This window comes from Scomber japonicus, chromosome 23 (assembly GCF_027409825.1).
Source record: "Scomber japonicus isolate fScoJap1 chromosome 23, fScoJap1.pri, whole genome shotgun sequence".
NCBI lineage: Eukaryota > Metazoa > Chordata > Actinopteri > Scombriformes > Scombridae > Scomber > Scomber japonicus.
This window is the reverse complement of record NC_070600.1, coordinates 13,652,852-13,672,873: the sequence shown is the minus strand read 5'-3', so window position 1 is coordinate 13,672,873 and position 20,022 is coordinate 13,652,852. Positions and strand designations below refer to the sequence as shown.

The following is a 20,022-nucleotide window of genomic DNA, read 5'->3' as shown; positions in this document are numbered from 1 at the left end:
TCAGACGCTACTTCACATGGCAGCCATCCAAACACAGGACGGCACACCACACATACACACACACACATACACACACACACACGCATTCCTTCTGTGCGTCATTTATTTCTCTCTCATCCCTCGTTGATTGGATTTTTTTTTTCATCCACCACAGAACTCTTTACTCAGACATTTCTTTGTCGGATAAAAAGGAAGTATTAAAAGGACGTACACTCACACATTTTATGTATTTTTATGCTTTGGTTTGAGCGGGGCATGTAGACTGTGGCTGTCAGAAACACTTGTGCAACAGCTGAGGCTGAAAGAATCTGTTTTTATAAGAGATACAAATGGATGGATGGAGAGAGAGAGAGAGAGAGAGAAATAGAGAGGTGGTTAAAGCATCCCCCTCCACTTCTTTTCTTTTATCTTCTCTTGTGTCAACAAACCAAAGCTGCACTTTTATCATAATTTTCCCCCTTTCTGTCTCTCACATCGCTCTTCATCTCATTCCCCTCCTCCTAACTCTGTTCATTTTTTTTCTTTAACCTGCCCTCTTCTCTCTGTCCTTGTCCCCTCTTCCTACCTCTAAATGTCTCTCTCTGTTTCTCTTACAATCTGTCTTGTGTTTCCTCCTCTTGACCTCTCTCTTTCCTGCTTTAAGTTGATTAAGTTACGGCGCTATATCGTGTTATTTTCAGGGACTCTAAAAGAGTGTTTAAAGAAAGCACAAAACTTAATTAATTATGTAAAAGGATTGCAAATGGGTTTTTTATGTCTGAGTGTAGAAAGAGAAAGATGTAAAATGTGTGTTGGAAAGATAAAATAGAAAGAGAAAAGGACGTGATGTGAGCAGCAGGACTTAGTCTGCAGACTGACCGCGTGCTGTGTTTGGGGAACATCTTTTCACAGAGTTGCGTCTTTTTCTGGGTGTTTTTAAGTGGAAAGGTCAAGCTGTTATGCTTTTCTGACAGCGCTGAGACTCTCTGTCTGAGAATTCAGCTTGATTATAGTGGTCAGACGATGAAAATAAACCAAAAATATTTCAGCTTTCAGCTACCGAGTGCCGTACATCCAGAGATTTACAATAATTGCATAGTAACAGCAGCCGTCTCGGCCAGCAACAGGAACGCTGAAGTTACACCGTTCAGATTCAGAAACTACACGATGAGTGACGGCAGCAGCCGAGGTGAGTCCTTCGAGCGTCTGCTGGCTTTCAGTAAGATGTCAGAATCCGGCTTGGTCAGGAGCTAAGTTTGTCTGAGTGAGAGCTGGAGCTGAAATGATTAGATGAGCAGTAACTTTGACAGTAGATTAACCCTTACATACTGTCCATATTCTGACTTATAATTAGGCTCTACACCAAAGTCAATCACTATTTTCTGGTCCAGGAATACATTTTATAGAATACGAAAAATAAAACATGTCTGAATGATGATTTTGGAATTTTTTTAATAAACACAGGTCAAATTTGTACATTTGCATATTCAAAAATGTGTATCAACTACACAATAAATAAATAAATACATTTCTTTCCATTTTTGTATATTTGGAGTCTGGCTTAAAAGAAATGTTTATACAATGTTTTTACAGCTCTAAAATTCTTCTTTCTTAAATGGGAATATTTGCAATAGTTTATAATGCTCAACACTACAACACATATAAACAATCAAAATGACTCGTTTCTAACTCGGTATCGTAACGCTCTGTAATATCCTCCGCTTTAAATCAACATTTCTTCTCCACAGTAAACTTTTTGCCGCCATAACTTCCACCTGCTTTAAGTCCATGAATCCCATCGGACTCGTGTTGCGGAGGTCAGCGTATTTAGGGTTTAAATCAAAGTCACGTGGTTAGCGATGGCTCGCACAGCTGCCTGCTCTCTGTATCGGAAATAACAGCTGAATAATGTCGAGCGCCAAGTTAGTTTTTTTTGTATGAAATCAAACTGAACATCTCTGGGATTTGTTTTTATTTTGACTTGACAAAACAAGATATCTAAAGATGTAATCTATAGGAAATTGTAAGTTGTATAGTCACTATTTTCCCAGATTTAACGATGAATCAGTTAATCTCTAACCGATGGTGAGATGAATGGTTAGTAGCAGCATTAGCTCAGTGTGTGAGATTATAAATATATTTTACAGTACGTCCTCTTTACAAGTGTGCTGCAGCTTTAAGATGCACATTACACAGCGTTCATCATCAGAGAAGGTGGTTCCCTCCTCTCGTCTCTCGTTTCTCCTCTGCCTCCTCTCCACACTCCTTTTACAGTCTTATCCCTCCACACCCTACCTCTCTCCTTCTTTATCCTCTCTTTCCCTTCATCATCTCCTCTCACTGCCTGTCTGCCACTCTTTCTCCGGCTCACCTATTCGTCTCGCTTTCCTCCTCCTCCATCTGCTCCTCCCCCCTTCCTCTCCACTTTACTAGCCAATAAATGCACATGAACCGTGCATACCTGCAGCACACAGTAACACTGTAGATACTGACACATGTGGAGGATAGGAGTGAGAGTTAAATGAGGTGGTAGACTTCAGATATCATTATGGATGTGTATGTTCCTCCCTTTTACACTATTCTCTTTTCGCAGTTTCACATAACAGCTTTCCTGTTTTTACATTTACTACTGTCTGCTGTGTGTGTCTGTGTGTGCCTGTGTGTGTGTCTGTGTTTTCATCTCTCCCTACTCTTGACTATTTTCCTCTGCTTCTTTCTTCCTCTACCACTGGCTCCTGCCTCTCTTTTCTTATCTCTGAATGAATGAATGCACAATTCAGTGTTCAGCTCGGGTAGTCTTGCTGCTCTTCTGTGTGTGTCTGTGTTACACTGTCGAAGGAATCTCTTGCAGACTCAGTGTGTGTATGTGTGTGTGTGTGTGTGTGTGTGTGTGTGTGTGTGTGTGTTTATACTCTTGTTTGAATCTGACTGCAGCTCCAGTGTGAGTCACTGATCCAGCAGTGAGCTGACTGCAGTACTTCTATTGTTTGACAACATGGTTCATTTTAATGCTTTTACTCCTCGGCTTTTCAGTCTGTACGTGTGAAGCCAAGTGTGCACGTGTGTGTTGCTGTCTGTTTATTCCCTTTTTACTTTAACACTATTTAAAATGCAACTTTGTGTTGTTGTTTTTTTGGACACAAAGCTCATGTGGTTTTCCGAGAGATTTAAAATTGTTTCTCATTTTCCTGCTACCTTGCTATTTTGTGTTTTGACTTATAAATACTTAATGGATCACGCACGGGAGCAGCAGCAGACATGAAAAACATTAAAACATGAAAACATTGTTGGTCCAAAGGGAGAAGAAGTTGCTACAATTGTGATTATAAGAGAAATTATTAGATTAGATTAGAAAATGTATCAGCAACTTTTAATATTTTTAATAATTATTTTATTATATCGCAGTTGAGAGTGCAGAGAGACCAAAGATAGAGGTTGAGAGAAGGGTAAGACTCGCAGAGGTCTGCAGCTGGAATTGAACCGCTGATGTGGTTATGTGGTTATGTGGTTTGCATCTTAACAAGTTGGCTACCAGGGAGCTGCCATTGGTTTGATCATTAATAAATTGGATATTTTAAATTCAAAAAATGCCAAAAAATGATCTAGTCTCAGCCCCTGAAATGTATGACATACTTTATATTATAGTACATAGCAAAGTTTTAAGTTCTGGGATGCTGGTTGGTTAAATATGCAATCTATGGAAAAAATACAATGTGCATTTTTTTACAACAAAATTAAGAATCAATGAACGTAAAAAACAATCAGGAGATAAATTGATATTGAAAATAAACAATAGTTGCATCCTAATTGTGATTTCTGTGAAAATAAATATGATTTCACAATGTGCACGTTGTGTGTGAAAAAATGCTGAAACACTCCCTGAATACATATTGTGTTGATATTGTGCCCACTGATGCATGTGTTCATCCTCTGCATCGTAGCCTCCATAACATCCTCTGTGTCATGTAAACAGTGGCATCTGGATTACATCAGTGGGCCGGTCAACCACGATAACAAGAAAGCAAATAGAGCCCGACGGATTAATTTTGTCACTACAGACAAGACAGAAAGAAATGAACCAAAAGCCAAAAGCACAGAGAAAGGAGAAAGCTCCTCTTAGATCTGTTTTTTTCTCTGAAGGACTGATCATTTCTGTCTTCTCGCAGCTCCACCAATGAGGTGAAGAACCTGCTGCAGTCCCTGCCGAGGACCAGCGAGCCCAGAGAGATGCTGTTTGAAGATCGGACTCGAGCCCACGCCGACCACATCGGACAGGGTTTTGAACGTCAGACCACAGCAGCCGTCGGTGTGCTGAAGGCCGTTTGCTTCGGAGAAGGGTAGGCAGTGAGGCAGCCGATGATCCTCAGAAAACACACACACACACACACACACACACACAGAGTATTCACACAGTATTCACACAGCGTATTCAGCAGCAGTTATCATGTAATCTCTCTCTCTTCCCTTCCTTCCTCTCTTGCTTTCAGCTCAGAGCCTCCTTGTGTAACCAAAGACGTTGTGTGTTTCCACGCTGCTGATTTCACCTATGTAGTTCAGAGGCTGCAGTTGGACTTACATGAACCTCCGCTGTCTCAGGTGTTACATTACACACACACACACACACACACACACACACACACACACAGACAGCATGGTAATAAGCACTGCTCACACATTACATCATCACCACCACCACCACCACCACAGCAGACTCATCTTTATAATGTCCCTAATTAGACTGAATTGTTTACTATTCAACCCTGGGTAAGTTCATGTAAACTGATGTTGGCTGCTGCCACCTGGTGGAGCAAAGTGGAGCTGCAGTAACTCTCAGACAGGATGAGTGTTAGCTCTGTAATTTTATTCATACATGACTATAATGATAAGAAACCTATGTGAATGCTTTCAGTATTCAATCTAAGTAATTACTAGTAATAATAAACCTGAAAAGCCATGTAATCACTTTATATTCTCTCTGAAGCTCATACTTTTGGGTTTATAGCCTCAGTGCTTTATTGTAATGTTTTAATGATGCTTAGAGGGGTTGTTTAATTTTTTTTATGCCCTCTTCAACATGATAGTATGAAGGCACACACACCCAACCAGTGAAAGAAAGCCAGACTGATAGAAAGACATGAATCAAGAAATATAGTTCACAAACTCACAAACAGATTTTTAAAAAACTACAACTTTCACATTAATGTAATGTTTAAACCTCAGTGTTTAACTTCCTGTGACCTTCCCTTGGCAAGTATTATCTTGGCATCTCAAACTTTAATCCCAGTGTTATAAAAAGGGAAAAAAAGTAGTTTTTCGATTACTACTATTAATGTTTGTCCTTGATTGACAAAATAATGAGTTTCATAGTCACAAAAATAAATAAAAAAATATGTTTTGCTTTGCTTATGACAATCAAGCTTGACTTTTATACAATAAACACCTCAATATAACCTCATGTGTATTATTATTATTATTATTATTATGATATAAAAAAGTTGAATGTTTTACAAATTAATTTCTTTTAAGTTATTTCTCAGTGTCTGACCCTCCTCTCCTCCTCCCCTCTTCTCCTCCTCTCTCTCCACAGTGTGTACAGTGGGTGGATGATGCCAAACTCAACCAGCTGCGTCGGGAGGGAATCCGCTACGCCCGCATCCGCCTGTGCCACGATGACGTCTACTTCATCCCCCGCAATGTGGTCCACCAGTTCAAGACCGTGTCTGCTGTCTGCAGCCTGGCGTGGCACATCCGCTTAAAGAAGTACCACGGAGGAGAGGGAGAGGAGGAGGAGGAGGAGGATGATATGGAGGCAGAGGTGAATGAAGAGGAGGAGGAGAAGGCAGTTGAGTTGAAGGAGAGGGAGATGGTGGAGGAGGAGAAGGAGGGGAAGGGTGAAAAGAAGGGTGAGAAAGGAGCGACGGAGAGGATAAAGGACGAGGAGGAGGACGTTGAAGTAAACAGGACGTTTCCAGCTATTAAAGTGGAGGAAGAGGATCGTCATCTTCCTCACTCGCAACACCCAGCTGTGGTGTCTCAGCCTGCTCGCTCGGAGGACACGGACTCGAGCGACCCAAGAGACAGAGAGGAGAAGAGGGGGAAAGAGGGGGGGAAACCCAAACAGCAGGATTCACCTCCCATTAAGGTGAAAGCAGAACTTCCAGCACCTCCTCCCTGCAAGAGTAAATCTCCCTCAACTCTCCCTCTGTCACCTCCTGCCTCTCATCCTCCTCATCAGGACGCAAAACCCAAAGCATCATCAAAACATCATCACTCACATCATCACCACCATCAGGACAGCAGAACGACGTCTTCCAGTCCGAGGTCCTCCTCTTCGGCTCCCAAATCCTCCCTCTCTCCATCTGTCTCCAAGTCTTCCTCCTCCTCTTCTTCTTCCTCTTCTTCGTCTTCATCATCATCTTCTTCTGGATCTACTGTCACTCCCAAGCGCTCCTCTTTTTCTGCTCCCAGTCCATCCTCTCCTGTTGTGGCCACCTCCTCAACATCATCCCTGACTCCTCCCAGGTCTTCAGCGGACTCTCACTGCACGCATCGCCTCCCCTCGAATCCCTCCGCCCTCCCCGCATCGTCCACTCAGTCAGACAAACCGAAGGAAAAAGACTTGCAAAGAATTCCTTCAGACTCACGGACACAGTTGGAAGTTCGAGGGTCACACAAGTCGCAGGCCAAAGGAAAACACAGCGGGGACGCACAGACACACTGTCGAAGTGCGGCGGACGCACGGACACATACGCCGCCGGAGAAATGGACTCGCGGCTCCGAATCGGACTCACAGCTGCTTCCTCCACAGGACGCGACGAGGCAAGGACTTTACATGCAGCAATACACACCCCAGCATCTCCCACCTCCTCCTCCTCCTCATCCTCACCTCCCTCAGATGCTCCCTCCTTCCTTCCCCCCTCTCCTGCCACACTCCCACCTTCCTCACAGACCTCCTCTCCTCCCCCCGACCTCCTCCCAAACCCAACCTCTGAACTCTTTCCTCGGTCACAAACCGGCGCCGCATTCGGTTCACATGAGCCAGCTTCACCTGCCCCCCCCGCACCAACCCAATATCACCACCCAGTCTCAGCCCTATTACCCCCAGCCTCCCCTAATCGCCCCCCATACCTCCCCCTCTCAGCCCAACGCTCCCCTCACCAGCTCGCACTCTCACCTCCCTCACGCTCACCAGTACGCCAAAACCTACTTCCCCCCTCAGCATCCCCACTTCCCCTCTCACCACTTTCTCCCCCCTCAGTCGTACCTGTCCCCCCCGCCGCCCAGCTCCTACCCGCTACAGTACCAAACCTCAGCACCACCAGCGCAGATTCAGCCCCCTCTGTCTCAGTCTTTCCCTCACCCCCCTCCTCCACCTTCCTCCTCACAGTCGCCACCTCCCCCACCTCCTCCCCCGCTTCCACCTCCACCTCCGCAGCCTTCCCTGTCTGTTCTCTCCCTTCCCCCGAAGCATGAAGAGGAGCAGAAACAGATTTTATAGTAGTATTTTGTACATAATGATGCTGTTTCTAAACGACTGTACATGTACAGGGTTTTATTTTGGCGGTGTTGTTGTAAAACAATGTAAAAACATAAGAGGAAAGACAGTATCGTAGTTTATAAAGCAGAGTTGGACTTTATTTGCCCCAGACCTCTGAACTGGACTGGTTTTCAATTGTACTGAATTTGATGCTTGGTTGCGCTCGAGTTCAAAAACATTGAGAATTTATTGCGTTTTACTGGTAGTTTTGGTGGTTAGTCGTGTACGGGTGCACTGGTTTTGACTTTGAAGAGGAGATTTTTTTTTTTTTTCACGATCAAGGTTTGAATGTGCTCCCGGTTTTTGTCAAGTCTGCCAAACTGCTGTCTGTTTTGTTTTGTTTTTAATATTATTATCATTATTATTTTGATGTCAGAGAAACCCTCTCAAATATCAGAATATCTGTGAGCCATCACAGGCAGGAAGAGAATTTTTAAAAAAGGTAAATTTCTGCAGACATATTTATATATAAAAAAGGTCTCGATGACCTTTTTGTGAAACTTGCAGCTAATGCTTCCATTTTTGTGACTTTTTTTCTAGTTTGTGCCCAAGACTGTTTCTGAAATAATGATGGGTCAAACCGTGATGTAATATTACTACATTTCTTCTACTGTATTGTGTTGATACACCTCAGTCAATACAGTACATCACAGTACTTTTCCCTGATATTGTAATTTGAGCAATAATGCTCCGCAATAATCTGCTGAATAGAAAACTGCATCTCCCATTAATTGATATGACAACTGCGAGTATCAGTATTTTTTATTCTAATTTCAAAGCTACTGATAAAAAGCCAGTACTATCCTGTTGACAGAGGTTCACTGAGGAGTCATCATGTTTAAACAGAATCAGTTTCAGTGTTTTATTTGTGCTACTAAACAAAAGGAGAACCCTGTTTTAAACTTTAAATCAGTATAATAACCCACAGTATACACTTTACACTGTACTGAAACCACAGAGAGAGTCACAGTCTAAAGTATTGAGATGATCTTGTAGCTCCTCACTGGTGGCAGAGCTCTTGGTGTAATTCGCTGTGTGTTTTCACTGTCTGTTGGACCCGTACCAGCGCCTCCTAATTTTGGAAAGCGAGCACTTTCTTCTCAGCCAAGGAAGAATTCGACCCAGCCAAGGCTGCTACACAAACAAGCCTTCAGAGTCTCAGGAAAAAAAAAAAAAGAAAAAAATCAGGACACATTCATGAATATTTTGGTCTCTTTTAAAAGGAAAAAAAAAACAAAAAATTAAATCTTGATCCACTGGTTTTACTTGTTCAGGGTCACTTAAAAATCTTGTACATTACATTTGTACCTGTGCAGCTACATTAAGAGCTCGCCATTAGAGTTAACCGTCACATCAACATCTGGATAACAGACCAAAAACAAGAAGAGCAATATCACACAGATGCAGCAGATCAAGACCTCCCAAATGTGACTCATGGCAGCACTTAAAACAAGTGGAGCGCTGTGCGGATACAGTGGATATTAGCGAAGACACTCTGGGTCTTGAATCCTCAGATTATGTTCGACGTCTTTGTCTCAAGAGGACGAAAAAATTCAGGTTCTTCCAAGTTTTATTCCTTTGATTCATTCAGGCCTTCTGTGATGAGATGTTTTATATTCTTCATGGACACTTTTAAAAACAGACGGTACTCTGTCCAGAGGTCATTCCCTCAGCACTTATTTATCTATTTACCTGAAGTCCAGTTTCTCTACAGTGTGGAGCATCTTGTCTATAAATGTTTTATTTATCAACCAGAGACTGACTTGACCTCCTGTGTTTAAAAAAAAAAAAAAGTACAATAAATTATTGAATCTCTGTTTTTAAGAAACAACTATGAAGAGTATATGTTTTAAATGATTATAGAGTCAAACTCATGCTTGTCCCACAGTTGTGAGACTTGATTTTTTTTTTTTTTTTGGGTGGGGAGGGGGTTTGTCATAGATGTCTTGACTTTTACTTAATCGATATCAGAGTACAGCCCACTTGCTAATGTAGCCCAGAAACATTTCCCCAGTGCCTGTCCTTAACTGTGAACTACTAAATGGTCCAGAGCCAAGCGGAGGAGCAGTTCTGTTCTTTTTTTCCTCTCTCTCTCTCTCTCTCTCTCTCTCTCTCTCTCTCTCTCTCTCTCTCTCTCTCTCTCTCTCTCTCTCTCTCTCTCTCTCTCTCTCTCTCTCTCTCTCTCTCTCTCTCTCTCTCTCTCTCTCTCTCTCTCTCTCTCTCTCCCTCTCTCTCGTTCTCTCTCTCTCTCTCGTGGTAGTCCCAATTTGAACTTTTCACTGGAAAATGAGAGTCAAGCCTTAAATTGGTCCTCTTAAAGCTACCGAGACCTCTCCAAAATATCTGCGGTGTGAGTCGGGGATGAGACGAGATCCTAAAAGCGGAGTTGTGTGGAAAATCTCTGAAAATGATAGATAAAGCTTGCTCTCTCTCTCTCTCTCTCTCTCTCTCTCTTTCTCTGTCATTTCACTGACAGAACTCTTCACCGTGTGGCTCTGGAGAGATCGAGGTGATAATTTAGCACTTGATGCCGGTTGCAAGGCACTCTGCAGCTCTTTTTATGCTTTTTGGGTTTCAGATGTTACAAGGAGAAATACAATTTAAAAAAAAAAAACCCTGACAGGAACTTATATATTTTTTGTACAAATGTGACAAAAATGATGATTGAAAACAAAAAAAAAGGTCTTCAGGGGACTAGTGTTGTTTTCACAGAGTTTATTTATCTCAAGGTTTTTGGGTTTGTTGTATTTTTTTCTTTTCTTATTTTATTTCTGTGATTTTTAACTGTCAGCACTGTAGTGTACATAAGAAGTTTTGTAAAGAGGAAAAAAAACTTGTAGTGTGGTTTCTACTTTAAATATGAGCCTAGCTAATAAAAGGTTCAATGTATTGAAACTGATTGTCACTGTTGTTGTTATCTGACTTTTAAAGGACACCATAAAAAAAAAAACCCTGTTTCCTCTGGTTATGAGAGGCCGTACCTCCACCGCTGTATGATGTATACCTGCCTGTGTGTTTCTCTCTCTCTCTCTGTATTGTTGCTATGTAAGCCGCCCACTCGCCGCAGTCTGCAGCAATGAGCTCAGCAGTTTTACCAGGCGAGATGTGAACGGACAACACACGCACACCACAATGCAGCAGCCCCGTAATTCAGTGCTGGAGTGTGTCAGGTCAAATACAACTCAAAATAGCCCTTTTTCCTCTCTCTTTTCATCCTTTCATGCACTGCCCCCCCCTCTCTCTCTCCCTCTCTCTCTCTCTCTCTCTCTGTCACACACACACACAGCAGGAATGCCAGAAGGAGCTCAGCTGACCTTTAAAAAGCGGGAGTGGGCGAGAGGGAAGTTTGAGCAGAGACAAAGAGGAGAGTTTTTGGTGCCATTACTCAGAAAAACCTAATTGAGCTACATGAATGTGGCACAAACACAGACTGTATGTTTGTGCTGGAAACATAGGGGTCGGGGCCCCTTTAAAGGGTCAAGATGAATCTGAGGGGGTCTGAGGTGAAAATTGGGGGACGAAAAAGAAGAACAAAATCTGCTGATACATATGAAGTATGAAGTGGAAATACTTTAGATAAGTACAAGAACCTCAAAACTGCAGTCTGTATATTGTATTTTACTATAAAATCAAATTTCACTTTCTTTCAATTAATTAATTTTAATTTTAAACACAAACTTGCATTTCCTTATTTTTCTTTATCACACTTCTGCTCCACAACCAACGTATCAAAGCCTGCCTCGTTCCTGTTTCTGTAGAGTTAGCTCAGGCACTTTCTGCTGATGACAGTTTGGTGAAAGTGAGTAGAGGATGCGTCGGTTGAGTGCGTCCAGTACTGTGCAGCTATGAATAATATCTATAAACACTTTCAGTTCCTCTGGTGGCTTTGTGTTGTTGATGACAGCGACATGACAGCTTGTCGCCTGTGTGAAAACAAAAGACTGTAAACTAAAGACAGATCCTGTAGTTACATGTTAAAATTTAAAAAGTCATAAAATCTCTTTAAGTTTTTATATAATGTACTAAAATGGCTAGAAGGCTAATAGAGAGAGAAAAGAGAAGACTTTAGTGAATTCCAGCCACACACACACACACACACACACACACACACACACTACTGGCAGCTTTGTGGTTGTTGCTTCCCAGTTCATTTAAGGTTATGTCCCAGCAGGATTTTTCCCACCACAATACTTTGCGTGGTCTGTGACTAATATAGCCCGTCTGAGTGTATGGAACACTTGAATGTGACGTTATGTTGTTATTACTTCCACTAAATGGTGCATTTTTTTATATCTTAACGGCTGCTCCAGATAGATTACCACAATTTTAGTGCAGCGGAACCATCATTTATTTTTTTTAACAAGACATGCATTATCAAATACTTTCCAACCCCAAAACATCTATTCATTCACATTCAACACGGTGCAAAATAATGCAAAGAATTCATTAGAAATAATACTTAACACTCAAATGGCACCAAAATAAATGTCAGTATTGGCCGTAAAGTAAAAATGTGAAACGATAACCAACTTGACACAAAAATTGCTGGTATTTATCTGAAGTGTAGAGTAAATGACTGCAGTAATTTAGTTGTCTTATTGACCTTGGACTTCAGTCTATATCTGCAGAGATATAATAAGAGCTTACTGAGTTTCACGGGACACGTGATGATTTACACAGTACAAAAGAGACCTTGTCCAGGGCAGAGGAAGGAATATCACAAGTTGTTCCTTAAAATTGCTCATTGCTCATTTCTTACGTGCTTGCAGCCAAACTGAGCTGTTATCATGAACTCTTTTAGGGTTAATTTATAACTTATGAAACAATATTTAGCCAGAAACCCTTCACGGGTCAGGAATGAGAAGAAAAAGTGTTGTGTAAATACAGCCACACGATATCTACAGCATATACAAAAACAATTCACCTCCATACATACAATCACTCTGCAGTGAGCGACAGCTAATGCTTAAAAGAAAAAGGAATCATAATTCAACATGTAGCTAGCTTCCAGTAAAAGAGCAGCTCTGCCGGCAGAAAACAAACACAAACACTGGAGGACTTTTAAGTCTCTTCCAGTGTCGGCTTCACAGTAGTTTTACAAGGACACAGTTGATCCCCAGTTTTTCTTCATATCAAAAATGCAGTTATGATTTGACTCTGTTGAGCTATTCTGAATGTTCTAATGTAATGGATTTACTAGCAGCTTTTAAGCAGCAAAGAGAGCAGAGACCCAGCTCTGCTGAAGCGCAGCACAGTCCGCTGAGGTCTGAACACACATGAATTATTTCAACGCAGAATATCTTATTCTTGAGATGAACTTGATTCTTCCATGAGTGTCAGTCCTGGAAATATTCAAAGCAAAAGCTCCAATTTCACAAAGTCACGGTCATACAAACAACAATCAGCTCCTGACACCTGTTTTCAGATTTTTTTTCAGCTGTTTTTTGGTTGGTGTGATGATTTATGATGAGGTTTGATCCCTCTTAGGCCTCTCTCCTCTCAGGAAAGATATTCAGCCCCAGCTCCACCAGTGCTCCCAGTAACATGGTCCACAGTGGTATGCACACAAATGTCAGCTTAACATCAGCCAGATTCTCCAGCTTGGCGCACAGTGTCAGGCAGAAGCCCAGCTTGAGCAGCATGGCCACCAGGTACCAGGCACGCAGGCGCAGATCTGGCGAACCGTTACGCGGGTCGTACCCGGGCTTGCAACGGCCCGCCATCTTGATGGCAAGCATGAGGATGAGGATGCCATCGAAGACCCAAACAGGGAGGAAGATGAGGAACCAGTTCCATTGCACCTGAGGACATGGAAAGGATTATAGTCAAGGTTTTTGTCCAGAATCTCTTCAAAGTGATGAGTAACTATGTGATGGATTGATAGACAAATATGGATCACGGGGGCAACAATGAACTGGATTCAGATAAAATATCATAAGTACGCTAACAAAGATTACGAGTGCTACCCATGTAAAAACTAATGACTGTAACTTAACATGTATTTTATGATTATCAGTATACATCAGGATTCTGGATTAAAAAGGACTATCTTAAACCAACCATTCAGTTAAACTGGAGGCCAGGTTGTAATTTACTATAATATGAACACAAAAACCAGACAGTTCATCAGACAGTCTGTTTATTCACTTTTATGGGAAATATTCACATCCATAAATCCAAGTTCTCAAAGTCTCACCCATTGATTGAACCTTTCATGGTTGAATCTAATAAGTATTTTGAGTTTATCCAACTTACAAACAACAAAAAATTTGCAGATACAGTTTGCATGCTCCAAGATAATAGTCTCATAATAGTTTTCTGCTATTGCATTTTTGTCACACATGTTGTAAAGTGACGCTTCCTATAATTTTAACCACCTGGTTACTCATTAGGACACAAAAACTTACCTTCCCGTCCAGTTTGAGTACTAACATGATGAGGAAGACCAGGGTGAAGACCCATGTCAACAAAACCCTCTGAGCCAGAGACATGTCATCGACTATAGACAGATCAGAGGAAGAGACAGACAAACAAAAAGAGAGACAGACAGAAGCTAGACAGACAGGGAAAGACAGAAGAGGTTAAAAACACTCAATCGAAATCAATGTTTTGTTATTTTAGCTACAAAATCAATAAATAGCAGCTAAGAACAGACAGTAACGTTGAAATACCTGCGTAATAACAGCGTATTAATCATGATATTGATTACTACATCACACTAAGTCACCAACACTGACTAAAATCACTTTAAATCGGGTTTTCATTCATAAATTGTTAAGCTAATGTTAACGATGACCATTAGCGTTTACAGCCCAGTGTTTAGCTAACCGGCTTTAACCTATAAACAGCGTCTGACTTACTTCAGCGTGTGTCTAAATCGACGGCCAGCATTATCCTCTCCTTGAATACCACACGCTAATGTTAATATTTACAGCATTTTTTACCGATAAATCACATAATTATCACCGAGATCATGTCCGTTAACGACAAATGACGGAGGGAGCTTGTGGGTCCGTTATCTGCGCTGGCCCCGCCCCTCCTGAAAGCCGATTGGTTTCCGTGTTGCAACGTCATATTTCATTTGAACGCCAATCATTTTTGACGTTTTAAAACCGTAAAATGTTTGCACGGGCGCAAGTTTATTTTCAAATATTCATGTAGTGCGTTTTAACGTCCACTAGGGGTAAGTAAAGCACTGTCTTTTTCTCATGCTGGATGTATGTAAATACGATTCACAGCAGTACTATATTTAAAAAAAACAGCTATTTATTTTTGCTTTTCGGGTAATTTTTCGCTCTAAAATGCCCGCACTACTTTTCTTGTATTTACTGATAATAGCCGTTGGTGGCGTAGTGGTTTAAAATGTAATAGCGCGTTTATACTAAGGTTTACGGGCATGAGCTGAGTAGTATTTTTTTTTTTTTTTTTTTTTACAGTGAGAGGCAGAAAATCGAAAAGCTAAACGCTTCAAACATCGGCATCGAGCAAGCAGCAAGACGCTCAGCATCTCTTAACCAGACAATGGACAAGCTTCACTACTAGCACCCGTGTAGTTTGAATCTAGAGAGGACTGTGTATGTGGAGCGGTGGACTCGGAGTCAACGAGGTAAGAGTGTGATATGTTTGGACAACAGTGTTTGAGAAAAAGGGGGCAGCCGTGTGGGCTCTTTGTGCCCGCCTGGGAGCTCAGCTAACCGGGTAAGGTTAGCAAGACATGAGCCAGCAGCAGAGGAAGGAGAAAGAGGAGGAGGGGGAGGTGGAGGTGGAGGAGAGAGAGGACTGGCTGTGTGTGTGTGAGAGTGTGTGTGAACTGAACCGTGAGCAGTGTCTGCATCTACACGGAGGCTAGCTGCAAGATTAGCTGCCTTAAAAAAAGTGACTTACAAGTCGTGTCCGCTTTAGGCTCTTTTGGAGTAGAAATACACACAGTAGCTCGATTTTGCTGTCATATACTTCAAGATTATAACATTACTGACTCACCTGAACTTTTAAAAACATTATATTATATCGTGTTTACTTTACTTTAATTGGGTTGTATTCAGTTTAATAGCTCCACTTAAATATAACTGGGTGCTGCAACTAACCACTATTTCCATTACAGGGCTTCCTCTAGTGTTTTATAGTGTCTATTTGTGGGGATTAATGTGATTTCTCCTGAAATCAAATCAAGACACCTCTGTCAAATAAAACATGAATCTTCAGTGGTATAACGGGCAGAGTCATAGGGTCATGTGTATGAATGTGACTATAGTTCAGACTTATAACTACAGCTGCAACCAGTAGTTGATTTAATCTATTAAAGCAACTATTTGGATGATTGATTAGTCATTTTGAGTCATTTTTTAAAAGATAATAAGTCAAAGTTCTCTGATTGTAGCTTCTTAAATGTAAATGTATTCTTTTTGTCTTTAGTCCTCTGTTGTAGTATATTGAATATTTTTGGGTTGTGGTTAAAACAAGACATTGTAGGATGCATTTTGGGTTCTGGGATGCAGTGATTGACATTTTTCACCATTTACAGATAAGAAAAGCACTTATCAGTTAATCAAGTAAATAATAGACAGATTAATGGATAATGAAAATAATCGTTAGGTGCAGCCTTGCTTCTAACTAATAATTATTTCACAATATTACAGCTGTATAAAAGCACAGTAGCATGTGTCGAGGGAGTATAAGACACACACTTCACAGATGGTTGACCTGCAGCAGTACCTGAGGTAGGCTAAAAGTCAATAAGAAAAATGAAAATAAATAATCCATGCATCTGCTGAACATTGTAGTATTGACTTAAGTTGATTTCTAGTATTTAAAATATTGTGTTGTAATTATTATTGTTATTAATGTAAGATTGACTTAATTGATCCCTGAGGGGAAAATATTATCAAGTGTATCATCACCTGTTATCCATGCCTTTTTTTAAATACATTTTTAATGAAAAAATGAAAGAAAGAAATTGAAAACCTCTCTCAAGCAGGTGTTCTTAATCACTGAAATGCAGCTAATAAGATCCCATGTGCTGGAATCCTCCAAGATCCTGATGTTAAGTTAGTTTTTAACACCTGGCATATTTATATACCATACCAGTGTTTACCAAGCACAGATGGGAGTAAGCAACAGGATGTGGATGGTCACACGTTTTCCTGCTTTGCTGCTGTTCGTTTACGTTGCACCGAAAGCTTTCAACTCTTAACTCAGTGCTGCCTAATTGATTTTAAGTAACCCTTTTATATTCAATTAATTAACTTGCCACTGAAATAATATATTTTTAAAACTTGGTTATTACTGTTTTACTTCCTGCACTTGAGCATGTATAGATAGATGTTGATCTTGCAGATGTTGCATTAAGTTGGAGGTGTTGAGTTTTCTTTGGCAAGTTTTACAAATTGTCTTTCTGAACAACCCTCAGGCTATTCTTTATGTATCATACTCCCACACTGACGACTTAAAGCATATTGTTTGGTGCATATGACGCTTCAGTGTTGTATCAACATGTAAAAAATGTGAAAACGTATACAGCACAATGTTCAGGTGTTGTCTGTTGTCTTTAGTGTGCCATAGTAACAACACTGTAAATACACTTAATGCAATAAAAAGCTGAACAAATATTTAATTGAATAGCGCATTTCAAAACCCTAACCCTAACTCTGATTGTGTTGTATGGGTGCGTGTTCCTCCACTTCAGTGTCTGTTTTGTGTGTAGCTGTTTGTATAGGCTCATGCTTTTCTCAAACATTTTGTTAAACATTAGAACATCTTTGGCCAAAAAAAAAATCAAAGCACCAAAAATCATTTCACATTTCTCGTGGCTCTGTCTCAACATCTCGTCTAGACAGATCTTGCTAGGTCTTGTCCTGCATTGCCTTCCAACACTTTCTTTGCAGATGCTTTTATTCTCTTCACAGCTCTCGTGCTACCATGAGTAGAGCTGACAGCAGCACACCCAGTCCTCAGTGGCCTTTAGGTCATCCACATCACTGTGCACTCTCTTGCAGACCTTGAGGGGTTATTCACTCTTCTTTTTGCCTTTTTTGATTGTTTTTGTAGTAATGTAAATGATGGATAGGCTTTCATCAGTTGTCTGAAGTCCAAACTGTAGACGTGGCTCCTGTGGCCATCTAACAGGAGGACACGGAGTCTTGGCTCATCTATTGGCAGTTTCTCTGTAAACATCTCCAGGAACAGGTCACTGTTTATCCAGTCGTTGGAGACCATCATGACAACCTTTTCTGGGAACCGCTCACACCTGAGTCACTTCCTTTGAAAGATGACCGGTGTGGGACTAAGTGTCCGTCTGCCCCTCATTTTTTATTCTTAAACAGGAAGAAGACTGTCAGATGCTTACAAGTCAATTAATTAATTAATTAAACTTTCTAAAATAAAAATACTTTGAGCCATTTATCCTATTTTCTGGTTATGTGTCATATTGTATTTCAGTGGGCTAATTACACCAGTGAATGGTTTGGCACACAATACTGGAGCAAGAGACTGAAAATAGTCCCAGGCCTATAAAACAAACACCATTTGTCACAACCTTTTGTCATCTTTGTGTTCCATCTAGGTATAGAAGTTAAATCCCTGTGGACACATTTATCTTTAAAATAAGCACACTAAACGCCAAACATTTTTTCCAGCCTTTGCCATCTTTGTCTCAAAAAAAGCATATATTCTACAGGTGTTGCTGGAGTTTTGACCTCATCTGATTTCAAGTTCCTTCAGCAGGTTTTCATACTGTTGAAACCACTTACCCTCCTATCAGGGTTCAGGCCTGCTGCTCATGCTGCTGGAGGAGCCTCTGGTTTCTTAGTGCAGAGGATTTAAATTTATAAAAGTGCCTTTTATTCCAGAGAAGCGTTTCATATCATTTGCCTTTGCATAATTTAAAGTGATTCCCCCCACGTTTCTTTTGCTAAGGGGGGGAAACCTCTTTTGGCAACGAGCTTGATAAGACTGACTTGTTGTTTCTGAGATTCCTCTGGCAGGTATTTCTTCCTCCCAAATGCAAAGCCAGAGCCAGCAACCTTTGCTGCTAAAGCGCCTTAGCTCTCGCTGTTTCCTGCTTTCTTTAGTGGTCTGTGATAATAAACTGACTATCTTCAGGTTGTGGACTATGATGACATTTAAGAACATCTTGGCTTTTGGGAAACTATTTTGTGCCATTTTATAGACCAATAAACTAATCTATTAATCAAGAAAATAGTCAACACATTGATTGATAATAAACCCTGTATCCAACCACTCCACTCCACTCCAAATTCCAAACATATTTAGTTTATTATCATGGAAAACCAGCAGGTCTTATCATGTTGATTTGGCATATTTGCTTAAAATAGAAATGAAAATGCCAGTGTCGGTTTTCTCTAACCATCTCATGTCAGCGAGGGAAAACTGTTGCAAGCTTCAGCAGGCGCTCAGGCTCTTAGCTTGGCAAGCCGTCTGATTATCCAACATGGTTTGCCGTCCAGCCAGCCTGTCTGTTCCAGTGTCTGACTAACACTGTCATCACTCACCCAGATTTTCCACTGCAATCATGATTCGATCCTGTAAATTAAACTCCTTCGCTGCAGTGGCAGAGCTTTGTATCAATCTTTAAAGCTGACATACAGTCAGGGCAGTCAAATAACGCTTTAAGGCGTATTATCTTCTCTTGTGTAAACCTGTAGTTCTCAGATACAGGTTTCTTGGATTCCTAGTAGACCAGAATAGGTCTGTAATATGTAAATCCTATTGTTATAAAACGCTGACATCAGCAGAAACACGTAACTGTTGAGTCGTCTACTGTTTCTGCTGTCAGACTGGACTTCTTCTGGACTGTAGCCATCAATTTATTTCACCTGCAGCCAACAGGTACTTTTACTGTAACACTGTGCAATGTGAATGTATATTTGCATCAATTCCTGCTGTTCTTATGTATTTTAATATTATATTTCAAGAAGTATTAAAAAAAAGAAAAATACCACTTTTACGTTATGATGAAACAAACCTCTAATTTGATATAGGCTGTTTTACATTCACATTATTATAAACTTTTTTTAGAAACTAAAAGCAAGTGTCATGGTTGTGTAACAAGCTGAGATTATACAGAAATCATTGATTTTAAAATGGTACGCCAAAACAGTGAGACATTACAGTTTAACCCGTAAGATTGTCAGTGAGATTACAGATTGTTTTCAATCTGTTCAAAGGTGCCTTGAAGTACTAGGAGCAGAGTGTTGTATAGGAAGCTGTGGTTGTGAGAGCACTTTGCAAATGTTTGCAGAAAGGTTGTGAGTGTGTTTGTTACTTGTTGACAGACGACAGATGGGCAATGAGAGATGAAATCACTGTTTTGTGTGTGTGTGTGTGTGTGTGTGTGTGTGTGTGTGTTGCATATAGATAAGACGCAGAGTTGTTTTATACTCAGCTGGTGTCCTACAGACCTGGTTTGAATCCCAGATCACACACACACTGCAGAGGGAGCTACACTGTCTATCTCTGTTTCTGTGTGTATGCGTGCACCTTTGAGACAG

At 40.9% G+C, this 20,022-nt stretch overlaps 3 protein-coding genes across 4 annotated transcripts in view; 2 read left to right on the top strand and 1 right to left on the bottom strand.

Annotated features, from left to right (window-relative positions):
• The window catches only part of LOC128385214 (lysine-specific demethylase RSBN1L-like), a 34,047-nt gene extending 26,176 nt beyond the window's left edge, over nucleotides 1-7,871 (top strand). The window contains exons 7-9 of the mRNA XM_053344066.1: nucleotides 4,146-4,316; nucleotides 4,467-4,575; nucleotides 5,567-7,871. Of these exons, the coding sequence (XP_053200041.1) occupies nucleotides 4,146-4,316; nucleotides 4,467-4,575; nucleotides 5,567-7,477 (2,191 nt within the window). The 3' untranslated portion in view covers nucleotides 7,478-7,871. The remainder of the gene's footprint in view (nucleotides 1-4,145; nucleotides 4,317-4,466; nucleotides 4,576-5,566) is intronic.
• Nucleotides 7,872-11,945: 4,074 nt separating this feature from the next.
• On the bottom strand, nucleotides 11,946-14,525 carry LOC128385238 (transmembrane protein 60-like). Its single transcript, XM_053344091.1, has 3 exons — nucleotides 14,377-14,525; nucleotides 13,924-14,069; nucleotides 11,946-13,317 (listed from the first exon to the last, which is right to left on the bottom strand). Exons 2-3 carry the CDS (start codon nucleotides 14,005-14,007, stop codon nucleotides 13,000-13,002), a joined length of 402 nt encoding a protein of 133 aa, XP_053200066.1. The 5' UTR covers nucleotides 14,008-14,069; nucleotides 14,377-14,525; the 3' UTR covers nucleotides 11,946-12,999.
• A 480-nt stretch (nucleotides 14,526-15,005) lies between these two features.
• The window catches only part of LOC128385221 (protein PHTF2-like), a 41,241-nt gene continuing 36,224 nt past the window's right edge, over nucleotides 15,006-20,022 (top strand). For both annotated transcript variants that reach the window (XM_053344075.1, XM_053344074.1), the window contains exon 1: nucleotides 15,006-15,122. The gene's annotated coding sequence lies outside the window, so the exon portion shown is untranslated. The remainder of the gene's footprint in view (nucleotides 15,123-20,022) is intronic.